This window comes from Eumetopias jubatus, unplaced genomic scaffold, assembly GCF_037043125.1.
Source record: "Eumetopias jubatus isolate StellerSeaLion01/CBP00866 unplaced genomic scaffold, mEumJub1_p1.0 scaffold_5, whole genome shotgun sequence".
Lineage (NCBI taxonomy): Eukaryota > Metazoa > Chordata > Mammalia > Carnivora > Otariidae > Eumetopias > Eumetopias jubatus.
In genome coordinates, this window is record NW_028274811.1 from 113,286,913 (window position 1) to 113,309,051 (window position 22,139).

The 22,139-nt window shown below is 47.4% G+C and overlaps 1 protein-coding gene across 2 annotated transcripts in view; it reads left to right on the forward strand.

Moving 5' to 3' along the window:
- The window catches only part of SH3TC2 (SH3 domain and tetratricopeptide repeats 2), a 53,408-nt gene that overhangs the window by 25,967 nt on the left and 5,302 nt on the right, over positions 1-22,139 (forward strand). For both annotated transcript variants that reach the window (XM_028106660.2, XM_088023694.1), the window contains 6 exons: positions 6,530-6,663; positions 9,088-9,129; positions 9,254-10,948; positions 11,055-11,235; positions 18,443-18,593; positions 20,908-21,030. In XM_028106660.2, the coding sequence (XP_027962461.2) occupies positions 6,530-6,663; positions 9,088-9,129; positions 9,254-10,948; positions 11,055-11,235; positions 18,443-18,593; positions 20,908-21,030 (2,326 nt within the window). The remainder of the gene's footprint in view (positions 1-6,529; positions 6,664-9,087; positions 9,130-9,253; positions 10,949-11,054; positions 11,236-18,442; positions 18,594-20,907; positions 21,031-22,139) is intronic.

Here is a 22,139-nt window from a genome sequence, read left to right on the forward strand (position 1 = left end):
CTGTGTGAGGAATAACTAGTGTTGGTTGAGAGGCAGGTTACCAGGAGGGCATTGGTGTGGCAAAAGTCAGTGGGACCGTGACATGGCAGAGAATGCCAACTCAGCCACTGAGTATCTCTGAGCAAGAGTGACGAATGATGAGACTGGAATCCTGGCTTTAAGTGAGGTGTGCGAAGACAAGGGAGAACCTGGAGGCAAGACACCAGTGAGAAGACCAAGGCTGATACCTGGGAAGGGGTGGGGGAGGGGGAGGAAGGACACAGCTGAGGACCAATCAGCAGGAATTTAGAGATTCCAGGAGCTTCACAAATCTGGACGCCCGTGTTCTGCCTCCAGAGGTTCTATCTCATTGGTGTGGGCGGGGCCTGGCAGCCATGGTTATGAAAGCTCCCCAGGTGGGGCTAATGCGCAACCAAGGGGCGAACCACTGCTCAAAGCACCCCCTCATTTACCGCAGAGGCAAATGAGGATCCCAGGAGTGAAAGGGCTGAGCCCCAGGCCTTGGGTCTGGAACTCCAGAATCCTGATGTTAAATCTAGGGTTCGTTTTCTGCCATACAGATCGGCAGCTGATGTCCGGTAAAAGGGGGAAAGAATAAAGAGACAGAGATTTGGTGAGGAAGAACAATTTACAGAGCAGAGGAAGAAAGAATGTAGCAAAGGAGATAAAGGAACAAAGGAGCCACATGAGAGGAAGGAAAGGAGTTGGGTGGGGGGACAGTTAACACTGTTGCAGACTGCAGAGAGGTAAAGCAGGGCTGCCTGCTGAAAGGCCTTTGGGATTGGCCCCTGGGAGGTCACTGGTCATTGAGAGGTCAGTGGCCATTGGGAGGTACCTGGTCATCAGGAGGCAGAGTAGCTTAGTAATCAGACTTCCAGAGCCAGACTGCCTGAAAGGCATTTATGGCCATGGAAGCACATTGTGTGTCTCCATTAGCTGACCAGCTTAACGACCTTGGGCATGTTAACTGGTCTCTCTATGCCTCAGGTTTCTCATCTGTAAAATGCATACGGCATTAGTATTTGCCCATAGGATTGTAAGGAGTTGACATGAACTAACACATGTAAAGCACTTAGAATGGTGTCAGGCACAGTGTTTGTGTGTATGATCAATATGCATTAACTCTTCCTATGGCTGTTCCTGCCGTGGGTGGTAATCTTTGAGAGGCAATTTTAATAGGACATTGGGTGCAGGTGTGAGATTTCATAAACTATATTCAGACTTCTGTACCTCATACCGTGCCCCAAATTGCAGTAACTTATACCACTAAATTAATTTGATTATCATATTTTAGCCGGCTTAGTTGTAGGGGATACACTCTCGCCATGAAGAACACCACCCCTTGTGTTGAAGTGGGGGCATGAGAACTTCTCCTTATTTCTACAGTGTCTTCTGTGGGACCCCATCACCAGAGACTGCACATTGCGTAGGGAAGGGGAGAGTGAGCCAGGAGACAGGGAGAGGTGGAAGAAGGAGGGGAGAGAGAAACTGGCTCATCGCATCCCCCCCAGCACTCTCTAGATCATGGACCTCCCCAAAATACAGCAATGAGAGAAAAAGCCCACAAGCCACCTGGCCACAAGCACAGCCAGGGTGTGGAGTCCTGGGAATCATCCTGTGTGCTGTGCAGGAGGTCTGGCCACTGGGTGTCACTCTTAGTCCGTGTTCACTTGGTATAAGGCTTCTGAAGAAAGTCCTGCATTTGCTGGTCTCCATCCTCTTCCCACAGGCTCTGTCCTTGTGCTAGTTAGTATATTTCTCCTTAAAGTGTATTCATTGATTGATTGATTCATTCATTCACTAATCATTCATTCATTCACTCATCCATCCATCCATCCATCCATCCATCCATCCATCCATCCATCCATCCATTCAGCCAGCCACCTTCCCTCCTGTTCATCTGTCCATCCATCCATCCATCCATCCATCCATCCATCCATCCATCCATCCATCCATCTGTATTTATTTAACCAAATCGGCAGTATATTGAGAGTGAAATTTCTCAGAAGCTGTTTTGTGAGTCAGATTTAGTCCGTGCCTCTGACACATGGGAAAAGGATCCCATTTTTTCCACGGCAGCAAAGTTGTGGGTTTCCTTATTTACAGCTCATATTTCAACACCAGCTAAAACTTGGGGCAGGCATTCTGTCTGAATAGATATGGTATTTGTTTTGGCCAGAGTGCCTTTAGAGATTTAAGAGTTGCTGATGGTGACAGAATGCCACACCTTTCCTTTCCTTTAGTTTTATGCTTTTAAAAAATATTTGATATGTGTATATTTGTGTGTGTGTGTGTGTGTGTGTGTGTGTGTGTGTTGAGGGGAAAAATGTCTTTAGATATAACTGAAGACCCCCATTACTCCTTCCTTCTTTGATCCTGTGATCCTGATTCTTACCCCAGGGGCAGACTCTAGTTGAAGCTGGTATGTCTCTTCCCAGTCATCATTCTGATTGATACATTTTAGAAATGGGTATTTGTAAAAAAACACACAAGAGTTTTGTGTATTTAAAAATGTACATACACATTTTTTTTTCTGTAACTGGCCCCTTTTTTCAGTTGATATGGTAAATTTAGGATTTATTCACATTGTGTTAGATATGGTTCATTTTAGTAAAGTGTTATTTAAAGGAAATTTATATATTTAAATGTGTAAGTTAAAAAATAAGCAAGGTTGAAAAATTAATGCACTCAATACCAGAAAAAAGAACACAGGAGATAAGCCAGCATTTCTTAGTATTAGAAATTTGAAAAATTCTATTTTTCCTATATCCCTTTTTTTACTTCATGTTGTTTATCTCTGTCTTCTTGATAATTCCATTTCTTGTGGCATCTGTTTTTGCTGGTAAGAAGTTTGCTGTTAGCCTCATAGCCATTTCTTTGCAGGTAGGCGGCTTTTTTTCTCTTTTTTTTAAAAGTTGTTCTTACGGATGATATATCTAGATGTGATATATTCTGTTACATATTTATCACAAGGTGTCCACTGTGTATCTTTTAGTAGTTATTTTAGTGGAGATCTGTGAGTTTTAACTACTCTCAGTCTTTACTCCTTGTTTGTCTTAAATATACTTAAGATATACTTGTGAATGATAATTTAGCTAAGTGTAGAATAACCTTCAAAGTGGAGCGGAAAATAACTATTAGTATAAAATTTCATATTTGTTTTGCCAGGATTTTGTCCATTTCATTAATCCTTAGAGAAAAACAATTTTTCTTATGTTGACCATCTTTATTGTTTCATTGTTTTCTATTTCACTAATTTCATATTTATCTTTATTATTTTCTTCTACTTTGTTTTTATTTCATTGAGTTATGCCCTTATCCTTTCTGTTTAACTCTTTCATCCTGTAAATTGAACTGTCAAGTGATAGATTATTGAACCCCAAAAGAAGGATCAGGAGAAATAGAAAACACAAAGAGAAGGGTAAACCTAAAGAAATGGAAGTCATGTTGAAAATGATATTATTTTTATTTATTTTGCTTAGGATGTGGTGTACTCCTTCAGTTTGAAGACTCATGTCTTTCTTCAATTCTGGAAAATTCTCAGTCATTCTCCCTTTGAATATTTGCCTCTCTCTCATTCTTTTTAGTCTCTCTTCTGGAATTCCTAACAGAGGTATGTTGGACTTGCCATTCTAGCTTCAGTCTTGCCTAATCAGTTCTTTTATATTTTTCATCTTTTTGTCCCTCTAGGTGCATTCTGGGTGATTTCCTCCAAACAGTCTGAGTTTCACTAATTCTCTCCTCTGCTGTGACTCAACCTGCTGCTGAACTCACTCATGTAGTTCTAAGTGTCCATGCCTTTGTCTTCATTTCTAGAGTTTCTATTTTGCTATTTTCCACATATACTTATTTCTGCTCACCAGGTTCCATATTCTCCCTGTAGCTTCTAGTCAGTCTTTCATGTCATCATTTTAACCATGCTTATTATAAGTTAATCTTTAGATTGTTGTTATTTCTAGTTCTTGTAGTGTTGATTTACCTATTTGTGCACCTGCTGGTATTCATTGTCAGTAGTTCCCTTTCTTGTGTTTGTAGTTTGGTTATGTGAACGGATTTTCAACATTTTACTTTTTCTTATTTTAATTTTTTAAAAAAGATTTATTTATTTGAGAGAGAGAGTGTGTGCACGTGCAAGTGTGTGAGTGCATGTGTGAGGAGAGGCAGAGGGAGAGAAACTCAAGCAGGTTCCCTACTGGGCATGAGCCCGATTCGGGGCTCAATTCCATGACCCATGAGATCATGACCTACCCGAAATCACGAGTTGGATGCTTAACCGACTGAGCCACCTGGTTGCCCCGAATTTTCAACAAAGACGCCCTGCCCTGACTTTCAAAGAGTATTTGCATGAAGCTTCAACTGAAGAAAACATCCCAGGAGAGCAGTTTTGGCCTTTGTTTTCCCTGGAAATTTAGGAACTCAGTGGTCCAGGGCTGGTTTTTTAATGTAAAGTTCTTTGATTGTACTTACACTGTACAGTGTAATTCAGAGCCCACACCTTCTAATGGTGTAAGTCCAGGTGTTTGATTTTTTTTTCTGGGGACGCAGACAGATGGAAAATGTGTTGTTGGTAGGTGAGTTTTCCCATCTCCTCTTCACAGAAGCTGCAGTTCTTGCTGACGTCAGGCTGTAGGGAGCTCAAAGGTATGTAGGGAGCTCAGTTCAGCTTCCCTGCTTCACATAGACCCAAAGTCCCATGTCCTGTCCCTGGGTGGCATTACAGGGTGAGCCCCAGCTCTGAGGCCAGGGTCCCAGCTGAGAACTGCAACCACCCCCCCACCCCCAACCCAGGCCATCTGCTGTTGTTTTACCAACTCGGCTTTGGTTTCTCCTTTTGTTTCTGGCTCCCAGGCATTTCCCTTTCTTTCTCTCAAGTCAAAGAATGTATTAAAATATTTATCCTTGTCACATTTTATCTAGGATTTGTCTGTTTGTGGCTCCTGTGGAGCACCTCAGCCTGCCATATTTCTAGAAGTCTTACCATTCTAACCCCATTTCCATGCTAGGAACACCCTATTGTAATTTGTCAAACTTCTTGGATTCTTTCTACATACCTGGGACTCAGGACATGAGCAGATCAGCTGTGAGGAAATGGGCTACAGAGGTGGAAGATCAGTTTCTGTTTCAGCTTTACCACTTGCTAGCTGTGTCATTCTGAGCATGTCACGAAATGAAATAGTAAATTCAGGAATGCTTTGTAAAGTTTAAATGTTCTGCAGAAATTTGAAATCATATAATGATTTTATATAATCATATGATGACTATAATGATTTCTTCTCTCAGATGAGCTTAGTTGTAGATTTCAACTAGATGCTCTTTTGAGGATGGCTGGTGCTGGGAGAATCTGGAAGTCAGGCCAGAGATATGTGGGCTCAATAACTGTCCTGGAAAGAGTCCTGGACCAGATGTCAGGACATAGCTCTCGTGCCGGGTCTGTCACTAATTAGTGGTGTGATCTTAAGTAGTTCATATTAGTTCCTGCTTTCCTCGTCACTGGCTTTACCTGAGTTATGAGGACAAAATGTAGGTGGCAGACCATGGCAATCCCATCCCCGCCCCTCCCTTAATTCTGCTTGAACTAGAGAAGCTTTTTTTTTCTTAACCACTTCCTAGTTACCAACTTTATTTTTCTGTGCCTCAGTTTCATTCTCTGTAAAAAGGAGTAAGAATAGTACCTGCCTTATTGGGTAATCGTGTAGATTAAGGAGATAAGGGTGTCTGATTCATAACATACTCCCCCGCTCCAAGTATTAGCTATTGTAACCTCTTGGGCTTCCAAGTTATTTTTGTTAAAAGATTGGTTCCTGAGGTTACTCTCCACCCCCCCAACTTTATTTAGACCTGAAAGAGATCTTAAAAATTGTTCGGGTAAATTTTGGATTGAATGTTTTCTGAGGCACTTCTAGATCTCTATTATTTGCAGTCATTTCTTCCAGCCCCTGGCCTTCCTTCTGCCCACTTCCCATCCCCTCTCTGAATGCCACATAACGCTCTCATTCTGTGCCATGGAATCAGGTGTCACCAGTTGTGAAAGTTTCTTCTGATCATAGTCAAACTCTTTTCATTGCTTCTCTAGGTTGTGTCACCTGTCCCTCGTGTTTTCTTGAAATAACCCGACAAAGAAACATCTTTTCATGGTCCCTTTTCAACCCTTAACCTTTGGGGCAGTCAATTTGTATTTCTCTATTAAAAATGGGAACCAGGTGGTCTCAAAGAAAGGGTAGGGGTCAAGAGAAGGGGCTTTGTTTTTCTCGGGAGATAGAGTTTTAACAGGAGGGGTGTTTTCATCCCCACTGTGACCCGTTCAGCAGCCACATAGCTCGTTTCTTCATGAACGGGGTGCTCAGAGCTCTTCTCCCTGGGCAGCAGAGATAAACAGATTGTACAACAGTGGGATGAGGAGTCTGGTTGCAGCTGTGGCAAGCACATCGGAGGCTTCTCTCTGTCCTTCACTCCGTCCTGGGCTGGAGAGAGAATGGTTGTGTCTGGAGCCTTGCACTGATCTGTGTCCATGTCTTTTGTCTCAATGCAGGAACAAGAGCTCCGCCTTTTTCAGTGATGAGGAAAGATGCTCTCTGTGGGTCCTGGGAAGTGACAGGAAAGCTGAGTGTGCCAGCTTCCTCCACACGCTTGCTCATACTGACATAGCATCTGTCTACCGGCTTAGTGAGTATTTGCTCCTCAGACCCCTTTGAAAGCTCAGCTCAGCGATAGCATGAGCGGCCAGCCCTACTGAGCCTTCCATTCGAATCTTGGAAAGAAAAACTCCTGAGTTGTGGCTGAGGTCGCTTCTTCTAGGGCTGAAGGAGGTCTAGGTCCCCAGTGATATAGGCAAGACCATAGAATGTTACAGCTTCTAAGAGGTAATTTCTCCTCCCATTTTACAGCTTGGGAAACTGAGGCCCTGGTGAATTAGTGCCTTCCCCATTTTCTAGTCAGGACCCTCCCTACTCCACCACACTGCCCCCAACACAAACTGACGCTGGACTGCCGGGTGGGGGGAGGGGGCCGTTGGCTTTGGGCGGGGGAGGGCCCTCCGTGCGGCCAGTTCTCATCATGTCTGAATGACTAAGCAAATGAATGCCATGCCTTTCCCTTACTTTGGAAGCGCCCACTGCTCTGTGTCAGGAAGTACATTCACCTCGTGGTAGTGGTTTGAGGAAGGATTCGTGTTTCCCCCATCTCTTCAGCGATGGTGGTATTTTGTCCACCCCTGTGTGGCCAGATTGGACGGGGCACACTGCATGGGCACAGAAGAAAGATTCTGCCGAAGGAGCCCTCAGGCCTGCTCCCCAGAGCAGAGGTGGGCATCAGAGTCTCTCACCCTGCACAAGGGGCATTTGAGAGGAGCACCTAGCCACGAACTTTCTTGCCACCAACAGACCACACCACCCACCAGGGTGAACCAGGAAGCTGAAGCTATGGGCACTGCCTGGTGGGGGGACCTGAGGTCTGAAAATCCAGGACAACTTCAGGTGTGCCTTGGACAGGGGTGGGCCACAGGCTTGGATCTAAGAGGTCCACTCACTGTGGATCCAGTGGTAGGGAGCGATCTAGGAACAGGTCCCAGGCAGCCCATTGCCTCCTATGTAAAGCCCAGGAGTGCAGCTCTGCTGGATGCAGGCCAGAGCCTCATGATGACGCAGGCATCCCCTGACACCACGGCAGCCAGCAGAGGGGCATCCTATTGGTAAATTCCAGCTTCCCCAAAGCCTCTGACGTGGGGAAGGAGTCCCTTCTGTAATTCTTCCTCCCAGAGGGGGCATCATTTTGTAACTCATGCACCATTTGCGTTCTCGGTGGTCCTGGCCTGGAGTGAGGCTGGCACGGGCTCCCAGTGTCAGCGAGGGCTGGGCCACAAGGCAGCTCCCTAGCTGTGCCACGTTAGGCACGGGGCCTTCTACCGCTACAGGTTACAGATCTCACGTAGCTACGGCGACTCTCACAGAAGGTAATAGGCGGCGGCTTGACTGGGTGTGGGGCCCGCTGTCCTCAAAGTCTGTCAGAGATCCCAGGGCGAAGGCACAGGCAGTTGGCACCTCTCTGCTGGGAAGAGGTAGAATCTTATTTCCAGCAGCCCCTGTCCTGGGGGGCCGTGAACCTGGCCTTCACCTCCACAGTTAGACCCAAGAGAGTTCAGTTCTTTGCTGCCAAACCCAAGCCTCCTTTCACTTTTGTGACGTTAGGTGGCTGTCCCAGAGGCACCTTGGTCTCCTTGTCTGTGCCTTTCCAGACTGTGCCTTTCCAGTCCCCTTTGCTCCCTCCCACCTGCTGGGAAATGCTGACGTTTCTTTGGCTCCTTCACAAACTCCCCTTCCCCAGCTGCTTTGCCTTCTTGTCTGAATGCTTCTCCTAGGACTTGGACCCATTCCTCGTGGCCCACTGGGGGTTCTAAATCTGTATTTGCAAGGCTCAACTTTTTTTTCTCTGGCTACAGATCTACTTCCTTCTCAGCCTAGAGGTCCTGTGAGTACCTCAGATGCAGAATGTCTGAAGCTCTGCTCCAGACTGTCCCTTCTTCCACCTCATCCCATGAAGTGACTTCAGGGAACAAAACTAGGACCCTCAGATGCCTCTTCACTCTCTTTTCTTCATTAGTCACCTTTGGTCACCTAGTCCTGTGGCGCATTGTACAGCTGAGTCAATGACAGTTGAGAGGATGGATGATGTGTGAATGGGGGAAGGAAGAAGGAAGGATGTACACATGAAAATGGGAGCCGATGCCACATGTTTTGTTCATGGCTCTGCTGTCAGCTAGCTGGGGGACTTGGTTCTTTAGATGCTGTCATCCTCTCCATACCCACACCTCCTGGAAAAGAACTTGTGTTTCTAGCTTCTCTGCTTTTCTTTTCTGGCTCTGGGTCTAATTTCTACCTCAGTTCCCAACTCTAAAGTGAGTGGCTTAAACAAGATACTCTGCAGGTCCCTGCAGCTCTTAAACTGATGATGAAGGAGAGAATTCTACCCAGGTTCTCAGAGGAATTTAAACACAAAGTGTCCTCAGGGACCGCGGGTCTGGGGTGCACCTGCAGGCATAGGCATGGTGGCCCATTCTGACCTAACACCGGTGTGTCCTTCGTCTCTATCCAGGTGGGTTTGAATCCATCCAGAGTCTTCCAAACGATCTAAGTGGTGAGTAGAGATCATGCTGAACCTGACTTCCAGTCCTTCAGAACAGCATCCTGTCATCTTGCCAGGAGCTGGCCACCACCGTGGCAGGTGCTCATGGTCGCTCAACTCTGCCTGTCCCTTACAGCGTCCCAGCCTGAAGGCTTCAAGGAGGCCAGGCCTGGCAGAGCCTGGGAGGAGCGTCAGGCCGTGGGCTCCAGACAGTCCAGCAGCTCTGAGGACTCCAGCCTGGAGGAGGAGCTCCTCTCAGCCGCCTCGGACAGCTATCACTTGCCAGAGCCTGATGACCTTGATGACCCGGAACTGCTCGTGGACCTTGCTAGTCAGGAAGAGGAGGAGGCTGAGAACTTCGCCCCCATATTGGCTTTTCTGGATCACGAGGGTTACGCTGAGCACTTTAAGAGCCTCTATGATTTCTCCTTCTCTTTCCTCACATCTTCCTTTTACAGCTTCTCTGAGGAGGACGAACTTGTGGCCTACCTGGAGGCCTCAAGGAAGTGGGCCAAGCGGAGCCGCAGGACCTGGGCCCACGCCCGGCTCTGCTTCCTCCTGGGCCGGCTGAGTGTCAGGAGGGTCAAACTCTCCCAGGCCAGGGTCTACTTTGAGGAGGCTATGTACGTCCTTGATGGGACATTTAAAGACCTGTCCTTGGTGGCTGCTCTGTATATCAATCTGGCTGCCATCTATCTGAGGCAGAGGCTAAGGCATAAAGGCTCGGCTCTGCTGGAAAAAGCAGGGGCCCTGCTGGCCTGCCTGCCGGACCGTGAGTCTAGTACCAAGAATGAGCTCGACGTGGTGGCCTACGTATTACGCCAGGGCATTGTGTCAGGCAGTTGTCCCTTGGAGGCCAGGGCCTGCTTCCTGGCCATCCGACTGCTCCTAAGCCTAGGCCGGCATGAGGAGGTCCTGCCCTTCGCCGAGCGCCTGCAGCTCCTCTCTGGACACCTTCCTGACTTGGAAGTTACAGCAACCATCTTGAGTTTTCTGTATGATAAGAAATATCTCCCACACCTCGCAGTGGCCTCTGTCCGGGAACGTGGTACCCAGAGTGGCCAAGGGATGTCCTTTCCAATTTGGCAGGTCTACCTGGTTCTCCAGAACACCACCAAACTCCTTGGAGTTCCCTCTTCAAGCTGGGGTGAAGTTTCTGCTCTGGCCTGCCCAGCACTCAGCCAGGCACTGGCTGCCTGTGAGGAGCAGGCCAGTCGGAGCACCCAGAGGGCCCTGTGTCTCATCCTGTCCAAAGTGTACCTCCAACACAGGTCTCCCGATGGTGCCATTCACTACCTGAGCCAGGCCTTGGTGCTAGGGCAGCTGCTGAGTGAGCAGGAAGCCTTTGAGTCTTCCCTCTGCCTGGCATGGGCATATCTCTTAGCCAGCCAGGCCAAGAAGGCTTTGGACATCCTCGAGCCACTCCTATACTCTCAGAAGGAGACAGAGAGTATCACCCGAAAGGGGGTGGTCCATAACCTCCTGGGACTTGCACTTCAAGGTGAAGGCCGGGTGAACAGGGCAGCCAAGAGCTATCTCCGGGCCTTGAACAGAGCTCAGGAAATGGGGAATGTGCGTAACCAGGCGGTGACGTTGGCCAATCTTGGCCACCTGACCCTTGTGTCCTGGGCTCAGCAGCCAGCCAAGGACTATCTCCTGCAGGCCATCCGACTCTATTCTGAACTCCAGACCAGCATGGAGACAGACATGGAATTAGTACAGGTCCTTCTCTGGTTGGCCCAAGTCCTGGTGCGTGGGCGCCAGCCAGCCAGTGGCCGCCTTTGTTATGAAATGGCATTGCTGTTTGGCTTAAGGCATCGACACCTGAAGAGTGAGTATGCCCTGTGCTACTGGAAGCTTTAGAGAAAAGTGTGAGAGCACGTTTTGCCCTCATCCTATCTCAAGCGATCTCATTCATGTCCCTGCTTTATGTTCAGGTCAGCTTCAGGTCACCAAATCCCTCTGCCATTTCTACAGCTCTGTATCCCCAGACCCCAAGGCATGCATCACTTACCACGAACACTGGCTGACCCTGGCTCAGCAACTCAGGGACCGAGAGATGGAGGGGAGGCTGCTGGAGTCCCTCGGGCAGCTCTATCGGAACCTGAACACGGCCAGGTGAGTCGGGGCTTGGGGACGGGTCTAGAAACAGCTTATCTTCCTTCAAGAGAAACAGCATTCTTTTCCTCTGGAAGTAAAGTTCCCAGGCTCATGGTGTGTTTATGGCATCATGGAAAAAAGTGTGGGACCTGCAGCCACCACACAGTGTCCTCTTTCACTTATTGGCTGTGTGACTTTGAGCAAGCTACTTAATTTCACCCTACCTCAACTTCCTCATCGAAGACAATAATGGTGGCATCTACACTATAGTATTCATGTGGGGAATCAATGAGTTGGAACCCCTGGAACAGTGCCTGATCCGTGGAGGGGGCTCGGTGATGTTGGCTGGGTTGCAGTTACTCCCTTATGTCCGTAATAAGCATCACGTGATCCTGGCTGAGGGTAACTAATTCAGAGAGGTGGCAGTTATAACCAGGCTGGCCCCCTCAGGAGGCCTTGGTTATTTCCACCGTTTTGTGAAGAGACTTAGGTGAGAATTGCAGCCATGCGATAAGTCATGGGATCAACCGCTAAAGAAGTGTTGACTTTTAGCTTAATTGTGTGGACAGAATTGCATAACAGCCCCATGAAATATCCTTTGTGTTGTGATCGACTTTTCAGCCCTCTCTTCAAAAGCTCCTTTTTGCAAAAATACACCAAATGCAACTGTTTTATCCCAAAGCTCCTTTTAACCTCTTGATCTTTCAATTATTCCTACGTGAAGTATCCTGCCATGTCCTGCTGCCTTTCTCTTTTCTCATCTCCTTGCTGGGTGGAATCTGCTTACCCCTCATTCAGTTCCGCTTCCCCACAGGCCTTTAACTGATTCCATTACATTCTGCATGGTTTGCAAGATGTCCGATTTCATTTTGCAACAGATTAACATCGTGGCATTGTATTCATAATTATGAATGACATCTAAAATAGAGCCGGGATCATTGCTATCGTTGAGCAGAGAGTGGTGGTTGAGGAGAAGCTAACTGAATGACAAGTGTTGCTTTTCCAGGCAACGTGGCAACCTTGGGACCCCTGACAACCAGATCACTAATAATCAGATAACAAATTCTCTCTCTCTCTCTCTCTCTCTCTCTGTCCCCCTTACTCTGTCTCCCTCTCCCTCACCTTTTCCCTCTCTTGGAAGAATCAGGGGTCCTCCAAACCTCCCACTACCTCTGCCTCCCATTCTAGGAAGGGAGTTTCAGATCCTTGCAGCATGGGAGGGGACAGGACTTGTGGTCCCAGAGCGACACTGCTTTCATTCTAGGACACCCTTCGCATGTCCTTTTATGGGGGAGTGGGTTTTTGGCGGTCCTTATGCCATCGTTCTGGAAGTTGATCCAGATGGGGATCTTTTTTCTTTTTTAAAGATTTTATTTATTTATTAGAGAGAGAGAATGAGAGATAGAGAGCATGAGAGGGAAGAGGGTCAGAGGGAGAAGCAGACTCCCCGCCGAGCAGGGAGCCCGATGTGGGACTCGATCCCGGGACTCCAGGATCATGACCTGAGCCGAAGGCAGTCGCTTAACCAACTGAGCCACCCAGGCGCCCAGATGGGGATCTTTTAACCCTAATCTTCTATAAGTCTAATCTCTGAGATTCTGGCTTGTATAACTGGGGGAGGACATAAACCTCCCCTGCTCCTGCTTTACCACCAATGTGAGTGATACGAGGAAGTAGATCGAGAAGTGCCTCAGGTGTCAGAGGAAACCCTGCAAACATAAGGTCATTATCCCTTTGCAGAATGCTTGGTTCAGCAAGGAGAACGTGCTATAATGCTACATTTATTTAGCATGTATAAATCACCTGCTCCTACAGAGTGCCCGGCAGACACAGGTAAACAGGTATTTGCATGCACCTGGAGGTGGTTACTGTAATTTTGCTCTAAGCTTCCTGGTAGCTGAGGTAAAAAGGGGAAAGCCACAAGAGGTTCTCACTGTCTGATAAAACAAACAAACAAACAAAAAAACCAAAAAAAAAACCACAACATAAACAAATGTATCTGTGGGAGCAAATGTTTTTCTGGCACTGATTTCTAGGAGGTATTTAGTCAGTGGCGCTTAATGTACAGACAGATTTCTTCAACTAAACTCGCCCCACAAGATTTCCATCCTCGCGGAGCTCAAAAGTAGCAAACACTCCTGGGCAAGATGGCAGGCGACTGCAGGGGTGAATGAGTGTGGGTGCGGGGGGGGAGAAGAGGACACTTGCCGCTGAGGGTTGGGGATCTGTCACAGAAGGCTGCGTGAAGGCGGTAGCGTTTGAGAAGGGCCATGGGGGATGGGTAGGATTTTGGAAAATGGAGGAGATTAAGAGAACAAGCATTTTGGGCCGAGGGACTGGAAGTAGCTGTGGAAAGGTGAGGACACATTTGGAAGGCATTCTGTAGGTTTGAGGAAGGTGGGTGTTCACGTGCATGTGGGTAGTAGAGGAGAGAGAGGCCTCCAGCCCGTGCCCTAGGAGGTGGTGTAGGGGTGGGCTGGGGTGGGGAGCAGTGGGCCTCTGGACTGGCACAGCGAGCAGCCGTAGTGAAAATGGTGGTCGTAATGGTGACTGACGGTGTTCAGTGAGCACGCGGCGTTTCCCAAGCAATGTGTAATCTCAGGATAACTGCGCGGGGGCACAAAGAGCTGTAGAAACAGAACGAAAGAGGCCAAGTAATTTGCATGAAGCTGCACAGTGGGGATCGACAGCCAGGCTAAGTCTAGCACAGGAGTCAGCTAACTTTTTGGTAAAAGGTCAGATAGTAAATGTTTTAGGCTCTGTGGCCATGTGGTCTCTGTCACAAGTATACTGCAGGTGCGGCATGCAGACGGCCGTCGATCACGTACATGAATGAGTGTGGCTGTGTGCCGCTGAGACTTTGTTTACAAAAGCAGGAGGAAGGCTGCATTGGTTCATGGGCCATAGTTCACCATAGTTCGCCAACCCCTGGTCTAGAGTCCATATTCTTAACTACTCTGTAGGTCTTCGGCCTGTTCAGCCAATACTTTTCACCCTCAATAAACCATAAGTGTGGATGGCGATAGTGTGAAACCTCTAGGAGGTGTATGGATGAGAAGGGCCTCATTTTGCCTCTGGTCTGACCCCTGCCTGCTCCAGAGCATCCAGACTGCTGACCCACTTGCTTGGTCACACTGGGATCATCCCAGATCCCTGCCTCCTCCATTTAAGATGGTTTCACTACTCCGTGCCACCTTGCTACTCATGTTAATTCCTCCTCTTTGAAAGATTTCTCTAGGGTTTAGAGGTGGAGGATGGTAGGGGAGGGCAAGAAGATGGCGAAAGCTGTGGCCCAGCCTTTGGGGTTTTGCCTTGGAACACTTTGCTGTGCCTTTGTCCAGTACCGTTAGAGTCTGGCTCTCTCTGCCTCCAGGGTGACAACTATAGGATCTGGTGTTTTCGATCTCTCAACGCACAGTCCTTGGGGATCTTGTTTTCTGTCTTCAGGTGACACAATACAGACTGTACCTTGTTCTAGAGTTGAACCAGGTGGGATCCACGGGAATTTTGAGGCTCTATTGAATCCACGCAACAAGTATTTACTGAGCATTTGCTATAGCCCAAACACCGGACAGAGAGATATGGTCCCTGAGCTCACAATGATTATAGACTAGTTCAAGAAACTGATGATATTTATATACATATTCACCAAAGGTATCCTCTAAACTGTGGTAGGTGCCACGAAGGATGTGCATATTATCTTTAGAAAGAAGAAATGCCTTGCGTGCAATAGGTCCTCACAAAATAACAGTTCTTTGCATATGAATATAATAGTAGCCTAGAAGTCATTACTCCTGGCTTTTATTCTTATTTTTATGCTTCTTATTCCTGTGGAACAAAAAAAGAAATGCCTCAACATTTGGTTTTCAATGTAACGAATATGACCAATAGCTAACATTTCTGAAATCCCGAGCCAGGAAAGAACTGTTTCAACTGACATGTTGTCATTTGAGCACTAGGCTAGATGTACTTCACCACCCCACTTTTGCAGGTGAGGAAACTTTGTTCAAGGTTGAAAAGTAGCTTATGTTCTTCAAAACTTCTAGGCTGTTAGAGGGGTAAAAGCAGCAGAAACCTTCCCATGTGCTGGTTTCTGAGCCCGAGATTGAGCACTGCTTGAGGGTGCGTGTGGGGTTCTGGAGTCAGATTCTCAGGGTTACACTCTGGTTTAACCAGCGTTTATTACCTGGTCCCTGTCACTTACCCCTTCTGCGCCTTGTTTTTCCCATTCGTAGAATGGATGTAATAATGTTACTGCTCGCTTAGTTCTGTTACGATGATCACATGGGATAATGCATGCCAAACGCTCAATAAATATCAGGGAACCATTCCTGTCACGTATTACAAGACAAAACCGCAGAGGGCTCAACATAAAGCTTTAGAAATGAACAATGCAAACTTGGACAAAATAAAAAGGTCCCCATTGGGTTTCTTTATTTGCGTAATGGGCTAAGATCCCTCGCGGCTTGGTGTTTCTGAGGTTTAAATGGGAGAACGTATACTGAAAATTCACATCCCAACACCTGGCATGGGGTCAGCTCTTGGTGAGTAGCAATTCTTATTATGGCAATGGGGCAGGACCAATGAGTGAGAGGTCAGACGCTCATTCGGGCAGGGCAGGATCTGGAAAGCCCCGGTAAGGGAGGGAAAGAGGAAGTCTGGGAATGCAGGTGCATCAGAGTTCCTTGGTCACAAGTTCATGGCTGAGGGCCAGGTGGGAAGGAAGAAATAAGGACTTAGCTGTAAAGACCAAACCTTTGGGGCAGGAAAAGTGGGAAACAGAGGACTCAGGGTTGAAAGAGGAGAGATACCCTGACAGGGCCTGGGCATACGCGGCCCAGGAGTGCATGACACTTGGGATGAAGGCTGTCCCCCCCCAGCAGGCTCCTTACTTCTTTTGATTTGGGAGCTAAACCACACCTAGAGCCTGCTGCAGGTGAGGCTGAAGGAACTGGGATGTTGAGCCATTCCAGGCCAAGCCGGTGGCTCCTCCGGTGGGTGATAAAGCACTGCCATTGTCATATGCAAACGAATGGGGTGGTGAGTGCTGACATGACAAGACCAAGGAGGCTGGAAACCACCTCCCAAGTTCAGACCTTAATGCATGTGTTTTTACTGGATATCATGGCTCAGGTGTACATGCTGGTGGGAGGCAGTGGTCTTTGGAAAACCTTGCATGCCCAAGGAGTCTTGATGGTGCTGTGTGGGTAGCTAGGCTTCTGTAAATCCTGCCTCCCGCAATGGGGTGTTTCTTGGAAATATTGATCTCTCATCCGCAGTCATAGTGAGCTTGGAGAGAAAACGTCTAAGAAGCAAAGTTCCTCTCCTCCTCTGTAATTGGCTTCTTTGTAATAACCCAAATCTCGCCCCCTGGGGGTCTGGAGAAAACAACCATAGCCTAAGTGTCTCCCAGGACAGCAAGTGGTGATAAAGAAAAACAGAGCAGGAAATAGGAGGATGAGATGTATGAGTCCTGTCTTCATCAACTGTTCCAGTGGGAGTGGGGAGAGCAGTGCTTGGACACTCTGCTGGAGGTCGGGGAGGGGGGCCGTATGAAGCAGGCAAGAGAAGGACAGGGCTTCTATGATAAAAGAATTTTTATCCTAGCTCCACCAGGGAGACTGGCGACCAGCTCGGCATCCTGTGCAGCTTCTCAGCTCACGGCATGGTCACAGCAGCAAGTCTGACATTCTAACACTTAAGTGAGAGTGGCCTGTGACCATCCTGGATGTCATATCAGGAGCTGGGCAGTGGGGAAAACCTAAGTTCTTTCTTCTCAAAACTCCCAAGGGCCAAAACCTGTCACTTTCTCTAGAAGGCCAATAGCTGCCTCATCGCCAAGATGAGTCAGGGCCTCATTAGGCGAAGGTGATGCTTGTTTCCATCGCTGTGCACAAGGGTTTGGGGCTGAGTTGCCCATAATGAGGTTTGATGAGGACCTCGTAACTGTTCATACACTTGGTTGATGATGATCAGCGTTTCTAGAAGGATCTGTATGGTTTGGAGTAGTGGTTCTCAGACTTTGGTGTGCATGAACAATAACCTTGGTGCATTAGAAATCCAGATTCAGGGCTTGCATCTGTAATTATTTGGACTTAGTGAGTCTGAGATAACTCTAGGAGTCTGTGTTTTTAATAAACTCCCAGATAATGCTGCTGCAGGAGCACCATGAGTCTCAGAGGAAGGTAGGCGCTGTGGGATGCATTCCGGGCTGGGACTCAGGAGAAGGGAGTTGTGGCCCCGGATCTTCCCCTCATGTGTTGTGCAACCTTGTGCAAATTACTTCCCACCCTTGGGCCTGTTTCCTCTATAACATAGGGGGTTGGGTTGGATCTGCAAGTCTCAACCCACATTCGCAGTCAAAGTTGCTATTGAGCTTTGACAAGATGCTCCCAGAGTCTCCCAGGCTACCATGGTGTGTCCATGCATTGGGGTCACTTTGCCTGTGTATGTATGTTCAAAAAGCTTCTGGGTGATTCTAATTGCTGCTGGAACGGAGAACTACTAGATGATACCCGGTGTTCCTTCTTGTTCTAGAATTCTGAATCTGTGCACACTACAATACCTATGCCTCATTTCTTCATTAATCCCTGTCGGGGAGGAAGAGTTTTCTATATAAGACAATTTTCCAGATAATTAGAGTCCTCCATTAGGCACCAACCTCTTAAAACTTTTGCCCTTCTTTGATTTTTCTTCTTAAACAAAACATCAACATCTTTTTGATGATTTAAAGTCACCACCACGGTCATTCATTTGTGCATTTATTCAATAAATATGCATTTGGCATCCCCTGTGTGTTATAGGTGCTTATGGGAAAAAATGTCATAGTGCAGTCGAAAGATGGTTGGGCCATGGTCCATACTAATGAAAGTGACAACTAACATGAGCATTCATCACTGTTACTTACTCTGTGGGGGCCACTGTTCTGGGCACTGCAGTTTCTCCATCTCATTTAATTCTTCCAGCAATCCTCTGAGGCAGGTACCGTGATATCCCCATTCTACAGATGGGGAAACTAAGGCACAGAAAGGTTCTATACGTTCTCAAGGTCGCACAGATGTTTGAGGCAGAGCCAAGATTCAAATCAGGCCCCAACCTCTCTGTATGATCAGGGTCAATCTCACTCCCTCCACGAGCCTCAGTTTCCTCCGGTGCTGAGTGACTCCAAGGCCCCTCGGAGGGGTCCCTTGACTCACACCTAATGGGTCTGTGTCTGTCCCCCCAGGTCTCTCAGGAAGTCTCTCACCTGCATCAAAGAGAGCCTGCGTATCTTCATCGACCTAGGGGAGAAAGACAAGGCTGCTGAGGCCTGGCTCGGAGCTGGGCGACTCCACTACCTCATGCGGGAAGATGAGCTGGTGGAGCTGTACCTACAGGTAGGCCTCCCGTAGAGCTCATCTGCCCACTTGGGCCATTAGAGGAGACAGCTGTACCCTCCAAAGTGACCGGCTGTAGCTAGAGAGTGGTGATATCCATGCTGAGCACTTGGAGGGAGGGTCGACCCTGGGATGCTCCCTGGGCACAAGATGGAATCCAGGGAGGTCTGGTGACCAACAGTCCCTGAGTCCCAGATACATGCATGGGCTCTCAGAGAACGTGCTAGGAGACTCACTCATCTGTCATGTCAAGTAGATCTACTTTTGCTAAGCTCAACACACGCCTTGCCTTTGGGGTTCCACTGCAATGTGAGGCAAGGCTGATGTGTGCAGGGCGTTGACAGTACTGTCCCCTTCCAGTGTCCCTTTAATAGCTGACATATGGTAGAGTGTAGTGGCTAAAAGCCTTGGAGAGGCACAGGCCTGGAATCCAATCACAGGGCCATCAATCATGGACTGTGTGACCGTGGGCTTGCTACATCAGCTACTTCTGCTATGTCGTGGGGCCTCAGTGTCTTCATGGGTAAACCCGATCTCTTAGGGTAAGGGTTAGGTGTGTCACTTGCATAGTAAATGCATATGCAAAGCAAGCATTTACTAAATGCTTGGGACTTAGTAAATTCTTTTTTTTTTTTTTTTGCAAAAGTTCTTTTTTTTTTTAAGATTTTTATTTATTTATTTATTTATTTGACAGAGAGAGACACAGCGAGAGAGGGAACACAAGCAGCGGGGGGAGTGGGAGAGGGAGAAGCAGACTTCCCGCTGAGCAGGGAGCCTGATGTGGGACTCGATCCCAGGACCCTGGGATCATGACCTGAGCCGATGGCAGACGCTTAACGACTGAGCCACCCAGGCACCCGTAAATTCTTAATGAATGGTATTTTACTATTATTATTAAAAATCCCTTGGATTTTTTTCTTTTTAATCATCATTTCTGTTATCTGCGTGAGGCTGACATTATGATGGTATATATTATTTGTTCCACTGAAAATATGCCAGTTATCTTTTCTTCCTTCCCATTTCTTATTTTCTCCCTATTATTCCCTTTATTACTTAAACTCACACAAACCCACTTCCACCGAGGCTTAATTATGGCTGTGTGGCATTGGGTGTGCACTCACTGTGCACAGGAGATTTTGCCCGCATGTCACATACCTGTTGTAGTTGAACCCTCATTCCAAATGCAGCAGGAGTTTCTACTCAAACTCCCATTCTACGGATGTGGCTCAGTGAGCCCGAGTAACCTACTCGAGGTGATCTGGCTGGTAAGTGGTGAAAACTGCACACGGACAGTGTGACATAATGCCTTCACTCTCAGCCTCTACGCTAGTCTGCCGTGAGATGTTAGAGGCTGGGAGGGTTTTCAGAGAGCAGATAATTAGGTCTTGCCTTTGGCTCTCCAGGAGGCGAGGCCCAGAGGGAGCTGAGCCGTGGGGTTGTTCGTTGCTTGGCGGCAGAGCCTCTGGATGGCAGGATCCCATCTCCCTGCCTGTTCCTCTGTACGGTGGGGTCTTGCCCCAGAGACTCCCTGGCCAGGCCTGGTCCCAGGCCCGCACAACCCCAGACTGGTTCCTGCTGTTCTGCAGGGCCATTCTCAACCTCAGGCTCTCTGAGGTCCCCTAGTGGTGCTGCAGATGCTGTGGGGTCCATCCACCACTTCAGCTTCCTCTCCGCCTTCTGTTTAGATGTGGTATGGAAGCAAGAGATAAAGAGGTCCTAGGTGCCAGGAGAAGGGTACGGGGCTGGAAGGCACTAGCATTTCTTTGCCACTAACTACTATATAAACGCAGAGTTCCCGTCTCCTTTCTGAGCCTCAGTTTCTCCATCTGCGAAGTGCAGGTGTTGGATGAGATCACTGTTTTCCAAACTGCAGCTATTTATGGGTGAAGTTCATGGTTTTGCCATGTTCATGTATTTTCTGTACCATTACTATTTTCTTTGACTCAGCTTCAAATCAACTTAGTTTTTTACACTAAATAACACTATCTGAAATCACAGGTGTGGATGTATTATTAATCTTTTCTCTAAAACACATTAAAATAAATACTGAACTATTAAAACATAAGATGTTTGTCTATGTACTGCTCAAAATCGTCTCTCGGGCTACCACAGCAGTCTTTCATACCGTGGTGGGGAAATGCCGGACTAGGGAGTCGCAAAGGTTTCTTACCGGTCCTGTGAGTGTGGAGGACAGTTCAACGTTCGGAGGATGTGAGCAGAGGGTTAAACCAGGTGGTCAGGATCTCATGCCTGTCGCTCCTGTGGATATTTGGAAGGCCTCTCTGCCTTTGACACCTGTCTCTGTCCCATCCAGGCAGCCATCCAGAAAGCCCTGAAGTCTGAGGAGCCCTCTCTGGCTCTCAAACTCTATGAAGAAGCAGGTGATGTGTTCTTCAATGGGACCCGCCACAGGCACCGTGCGGTGGAGTATTACCGAGTAAGTCCCGGGCTGCTCCGTGCACCAAGCTGTGCCCTGGTACAAATGTGGGCAGGGCAACGTGGCCTGGGGTCCCCTTCCCCTCTCTTGCTGGGATTCCTTTTTCTTTCCTTCCTCATCCAGTGCCCACCTGCTCTCCCTTTTTTTCAATCAACGGGCTCTCAAAGAAGGGGTTGATAAACTCTGTCATTCCTGGGCTTGATAAATTATCCTTTCTAGGAAAACACACCAAAATAATTACACCTCTTGGGTGCATGGTACTTTACCATTTCTAGCATAATTCTGTGTTTACCAGAATGTTCCTGTGTACCACTGGCGGCATGATAGGAGATGATGGATCCCCGGATGAACACTTTCGTTTTGCTATGTTTTTATCAAGTGTGCGCATTCAAATATTTTTTTTTATTTTTTTTATTTTTTTCTGCTTAAAATATATTTTATTCTTTTTTTTAAATAATTTTTTGTTATGTTAATCACCATACATTACATCATTAGTTTTTGATGTGTTCCATGATTCATTGTTTGTGCATAACACCCAGTGCTCCACGCAGAATGTGCCCTCTTTAATACCCATCACCAGGCTAACCCATCCCCCTACCCCCCTCCCCTCTAGAACCCTCCGTTTGTTTTTCAGAGTCCATCGTCTCTAATGGTTCGCCTCCCCCTCCGACTTACTCCCCTTCATTCTTCCCCTCCTGCTATCTTCTTCTTCTTTTTTTTCTTAACATATATTGCATTATTTGTTTCAGAAGTACAGATCCGTGATTCATCAGTCTTGTACAATTCACAGTGCTCACCATAGCACATACCCTCCCCAATGTCTATCACCCAGCCACCCCATCCCTCCCACCCTCAAATATATTTTAAAAATTAAAAATGTGTAATACCAGCACATCAAACCCATGACTTCACAGATATTATTGCAAAGGATGAGGCAAAGTAATAAAAGACAGTTGATTTAAAAATGATAGTAATTAAATAATTGTGCAGATGTTAAACAGATATGTCAAAATCATAATTGTTCATCACTGACTGAAGGTTGGAAATCTCATTATCTTATTTGACCCTAAAATTTCATTTATTCATTCATTTGCTCATTCAGCTCTTTA